Source organism: Pyrus communis, chromosome 11 (assembly GCF_963583255.1).
Source record: "Pyrus communis chromosome 11, drPyrComm1.1, whole genome shotgun sequence".
NCBI lineage: Eukaryota > Viridiplantae > Streptophyta > Magnoliopsida > Rosales > Rosaceae > Pyrus > Pyrus communis.
In genome coordinates this window covers 16,093,053-16,098,375 of record NC_084813.1, presented here as the reverse complement: position 1 = coordinate 16,098,375, position 5,323 = coordinate 16,093,053, and the positions used below count along the sequence as shown (strand labels likewise).

Below are 5,323 nucleotides of genomic sequence, written 5' to 3'. Positions count from 1 at the left end.
AACTCTTGCGAAACATAAAGCAATATCTTCCTCAAAGGTCCAATTACGACCTCTAACATGCTCTTTTGCCATCTTGAAAAATTTGGAAATGAGAAGAAATGGTAGAAAGAAAAATTGAAAGAATTGTACAAGAAAAGTGAGTTTTGTGTGGATGTTTGAACAAATATATAGGTATTTATAGAGTGTTTGGGTGAATATTGAGTTGAATATTTTTTTTTTAATTATTTTAGCCGTTAGATTTAAATTTGGGCCATTAGATCTTTTTTTTAAATTTGGGCCATTAGATTTTTTTTTTACCGTTAGATTTAATTATATTTGATCTAAACCATTGGATTCAATAAATATATGAATATAAAACAAAAAAAAAATTCCAACGGTCCAATTAAACTGGCTGTTGGATTAGAAAAGTAGTCGTTGGGCTACAGTGGCGTCTAACACGCGGGGGGACACGCCATGTGGGTGGGCTCCCGCTGGGATCCGGCCTGGCGCGTGCAACGCGTTGGGTGAGTGGGGGTGGGGAGTCTGGGCTTCAGAGCCCACTTTTCACTCTCATCCGTGGGCCCCACTTCAATTTATGGCCTAAAAACGGGCCGGTATTTGGCCTCCTTTTGAGTTTTAGGTTTTAGGTTTGGTTTAGGACTTAGGTTAGTTGGATTTTTTGTTGAGGGGGGGGAGGGAGGGGAAATTTTGGTTTTAGCCCATAGTTGGAGGAGGCCTAAGACATTAGACTTTTCTCATCTCATCTTGTCAATAATGTGGATAATCTCTCTTTGAAGACTTTATTAATGAAATAGATAATCTATATACGCCGTGGGTTTACCAACTTCATCTTGTAGCAGCTTTTCATTAGTCTATTCGATGCCTCTGAAAGAATCCAAATTTCAGATCCAAAGGTTCAAACTTTGCCACCTCTTTGATCAGGGAATCAAATTGCTCCACGTCATGACACAAGCTTAACGTCCGGACAACGTTCATGTAGCATCAAAATTTCATGAGCTCCTGGCTTGTGCCTAGCACTAGGAGATGCACAATTTATAACTTCACCTACTTTCAATGGTCCTAGAGGGTTTAAAGTCCCTCTTGCATTCTTGATTTGCCTACAAAAGGAATAAATCATCCCACATTCAATGTCACATAGTTGGATGTCAAAAAACTAAATAAGGCTGCACGTGTAGTGAGAGAAATTTTTGTAAGATTGTCAAATTCGGGTATCTGTCGTACCAAATGGCCTATCGTGAAGTTGGTTGAGATCAAAATACAAGATTTCATTATTTTTGTGAAACCTATCACAAAGTTTTTCTCATATGTAGGAGAGCATCTTCTCCACATGTATTTACCAATCTTACCATTGTAGATGAAGACATGAAACTATTTGACTATTAAGATGGTGTGTAAAAATCACCTCCCTTCATGTATTAAGACACTCAGATTCGAAAGCCACTTCTTTTACCGTTGAAAAGAAAAATATAACTAAACTGATAGCTAGTCGACTTCTCATACTGGCATCACATAGATAGGCGTAGTGTGTTTGATATCGATCATATTTGTGTTTATCATGATCATTTTAATTAGTCTGTGCTTACAAGACTTAAGTGCTTATGCCTTGAGTTTCAGTCCCTTGGCCGACCGTCCGTACAGAGAAAGGACGGAGAGTGGAGAGTGGAGAGTGGAGAGTGGAGAGTGGAGAGAGACTTGGATTGGGATATCTTTTGTCTCATAACCAATAACTTATAGTTTCTGGATAATTCAAAGTTAACCCACCAAAACAACTCTAGAAAAAAATGCTCATAATTTTCATAAAACAAGACAAAAAACAAGAGGGGCACTACAATCCAATCCACTCTCTCTCTCTTTTCCCAAACAAAAATTTACCATCTTCTTCCAAACCAACAATGAAAAGGAAGGAAAAAAGAAAAAACAGAAAACATTTACCTTCCCTTTTCCCAATTGCCATGAACAATCAGAGCAAATCAAACCAACCCAATTTTGTATCCCTCTGAAATTCCCACTTCCCCAACAATCACAGCCATAAAATCCCACCAACCCACAAAAGCTTCAATCTTTCATCAATGGCAGAAACCAGCAGCACTAGCAGAAGCAGCAGCAGCTTCTGCTACTCCTTCAATGGCTCACCAATTTCCAACATAGCTCAAGACCACCTCTTCACAATCCTGCTGCTCCTTCCTGTGGATTCAATTCTTTGCTTTGCCATGACCTGCAAAAAGTTCAGAGCTTTGGCAGCATCTGACAGTCTGTGGGAGTCCATATGCAGGAGGGACTGGGGACCCAAATCAGTGGAGGCCCTCAAAGCTTCAAACTTTGGCCATCAGCAACTGCCATGGATGACGCTCTACAAGCAAGTATCTAGGGTTGACTCTGTGTATTGCCATAAATTTTCTGACCCGGATGGGGAATTGGGGTTCCCCAGTCCCAGGGCTTCTCATTCCCTCAATTTTGTGTCTGGTTGCTTGGTGTTGTTTGGTGGTGGATGTGAGGGAGGTCAGTCAGTTATTCTTGCTTAATATAATCCCACCTATAATTTTGTTTTGCTTGTCATATATTCTTTTTATTACAAGCGGTACTACTACAATAGCTAGACTAAGGGGAGAGGAGGGTTTGAACGTGATACGTAGTTGGTTGAACAGGAAGATCCCATCCACGGGGCAATCTAGCACTTGCACAAGACCTCGTCCTGTTCTTGGTTTTGATGATTTGTTATCAATTTTATTGTTTTAATTAATTATACTGCATGTTTTACTGAACTTTTTGATCTATTGGCCAGATGAAGCTACTGCTCATGCAGTGTTGAAATTAATATAGAATTAGTCATGAAGTGCATATATTAATAGCTAGTTTATGTGCCCAGTTGGGATTGGAGTCTGCTGTTTTTCATGCCTTCTGGTACTTGTTCCATGTCAATTCTACTGGCTCTCTTAGGTTTTGGAGGCTTGCTGAACTTGCAAAAATGAGTTGAGATTTTGTGACCTTTGATCGACGAGATGCATAATTTTTTTTCGTTTAGGATCACCATGGTAATAGTGCTGAAGATTTTGCATCTTATAACTCATTTTCTAGCTGTGAAATGCATGAAGAAATAAACTTTTTAGAAGTCTGGCCAACCCGAAACTGAACAGATACTGAAGGTGATTTCTTAAGAAAAACAAAATTTTTTTGGATTTTTTTTGTTGTTAGCAGATCTTGGTTTGAACCGAGTACATGGTGTAACTTGGAAGTGCATATTTTCTTAATCATTGAGGTTAAAGTAGCACTAGTGTTAATGGCAAGGTTCTAATGATTCCGACATATGCGTAAATCTAGCATTCCGCTTAATCTATAGATGATGAAAGCGTTGCTACTTGTATCATGTAGACCACCCCAAAGCTGTTGCTTGGATTGGTCTTTGAATCTGCCTGCCTGCCAGGAAACCTATATGTTTGCAGGACTGCAGAGTATTAAAAGAACATTTTGGAAAAAATTACTCATGTTTTCGTTTCTGATATTCTGAAGGTTTAATCTAATAGGGATCTAAAACCCCATTCAAGTGCCTCTCTTTTGTAGATTGCCTGTTTCTAACTTGTAAGCAGCCTTTCTATTACTGAACCATGTCTAAACCGTATTCTACTTCAAATATTTTCATGGTTGCTAAGTAAGAGAGTCAGCCTTACCTTCCCCTGGAAAATTCAGGTCACGATAGATTCTTGGATGTGTACCGGTTGGTGCCCTTGCTAGGGGTTCGAATTACTGCAGATATTTAGCAATTAAATATATGAAAATTGTATTCTCTAGACAACAACCCGCTATCTTAAATGAATTATCCTCTGAGTTTGTTCCTTGTTGGGGCATGCTTGTGTTTCTTTGTTATGTACTTCAAATTTAAATATCTGATTATTCTGTTTCTGTTGTATGTTATTTTAGGACGCCATCTAGACGACACATGGGTGGCATACATTGGTAATGATTTTCGGAGAATGTTGAAGTGGCAGAAGATAAATTCTGGCATTCCAAGTGGTAGATTTGGGCATTCTTCTGTTGTAATTGATGATTTTCTTGTTATGTTTGGAGGAATAAATGACAATGGGGGCCGTCACAATGATACATGGGTGGGGCAAGTAGAATGCCATGGGAATCTTGGTGTCACACTCTCATGGAAGCTGCTTGTTGTGGGATCTGATGCACCTTCCCAGCGAGGGGCTCATGCTGCATGTTGCATTGACGGCAGAAAGATGGTTATCCATGGAGGAATTGGGCTTTATGGTGTGAGATTGTGTGACACATGGGTGTTGGAACTCTCAGAAAATTTTCGGTTTGGAACTTGGTATGAAATCAGGACTCATCCATGTCCCCCAGCTCGTTCGGGACACACACTGACCTGCATCGGAGGAGCACGAACAGTTTTATTTGGTGGGAGAGGATTAGGTTACGATGTGCTTAATGATGTCTGGTTCTTGGACATTTGTGAAGGTAATCCGAAATGGGTACAGGTACACTATGAGCTACAAAATATTCCAGGAGGAGTCTCTCTTCCGCGAGTTGGTCACTCGGCCACACTCATGTTAGGTGGCCATCTGCTGATCTGTGGGGGAGAGGATTCGTACAGACACCGTAAAAATGACTTCTGGGTTTTAGACATAAATGCAGTTCCATCCATTACAATGCAGCAGCCAACTCCACTGAACTCTATGCAGTTATTGGCAAAAATGTGGAAGAGGTTCAAGGCAAATGGTTATGAGCCCAAATGCCGGTCATTCCATGGAGCCTGCACAGATAACTCGGGGCGGTACTTGTTTGTGTTTGGCGGAATGGTGGATGGGTTGCTTCAGCCGGGTGCCCCTGCCGGGTTGAGGTTTGACGGCGAACTCCTGCTTGTGGAGCTTGTGCTGAGGTGAAAGTGTTTTCGTGGATGCCAGTGCATTGCTCCATGTCTTTTACATAGTAGCTCATTACTTGCTGTGTACATCTCTTAAGAATTGAGATTATGTTTTGTTCAAGGAAAAAGGAAAAAGAACTGAGATTATCTGACTAAATGGCATTATCCAACATCTTTTCTTCCAGCATCTCTTATGAATTTCTTTTTTTTATATTAATTTCTCATTTAAGAGGGTGTACCTTGTACGTAGCAAAGTGATTTTTCAGTGAGACTGTCCATCTAAATGTTTCAATTCACTAATGTTATAATTGTCCCCCACATATGTTACATGTGAGAATTGATAACCTTGTGTGGCTGTGTGAGATATATACTAAAAATAGTGTAGTTTGGTATAGTTTACGATTTTACTTCGGTTACGAAATCATAGTTTAGCAACGCATCTCGACGGTAAACCTT

General features: G+C 40.1%; 1 protein-coding gene across 1 annotated transcript; it reads left to right on the top strand.

Annotated features, from left to right (window-relative positions):
• The first annotated feature begins 1,781 nt into the window (after nucleotides 1-1,781).
• Nucleotides 1,782-5,024, top strand: LOC137708045 (F-box/kelch-repeat protein At1g51550-like). Its single transcript, XM_068447022.1, has 2 exons — nucleotides 1,782-2,499; nucleotides 3,916-5,024. Exons 1-2 carry the CDS (start codon nucleotides 2,070-2,072, stop codon nucleotides 4,884-4,886), a joined length of 1,401 nt encoding a protein of 466 aa, XP_068303123.1. The 5' UTR covers nucleotides 1,782-2,069; the 3' UTR covers nucleotides 4,887-5,024.
• The last annotated feature ends 299 nt before the right edge of the window (nucleotides 5,025-5,323 follow it).

Coding starts and splice junctions, on each gene's coding strand:
- LOC137708045 (XM_068447022.1), top strand. CDS start 2,070: ATGGCAGAAACCAGCAGCACTAGCAGAAGCAGCAGCAGCTTCTGCTAC. Junction 2,500..3,915: donor TGGTGGTGGATGTGAGGGAG/GTCAGTCAGTTA, acceptor ATGTTATTTTAG/GACGCCATCTAGACGACACA.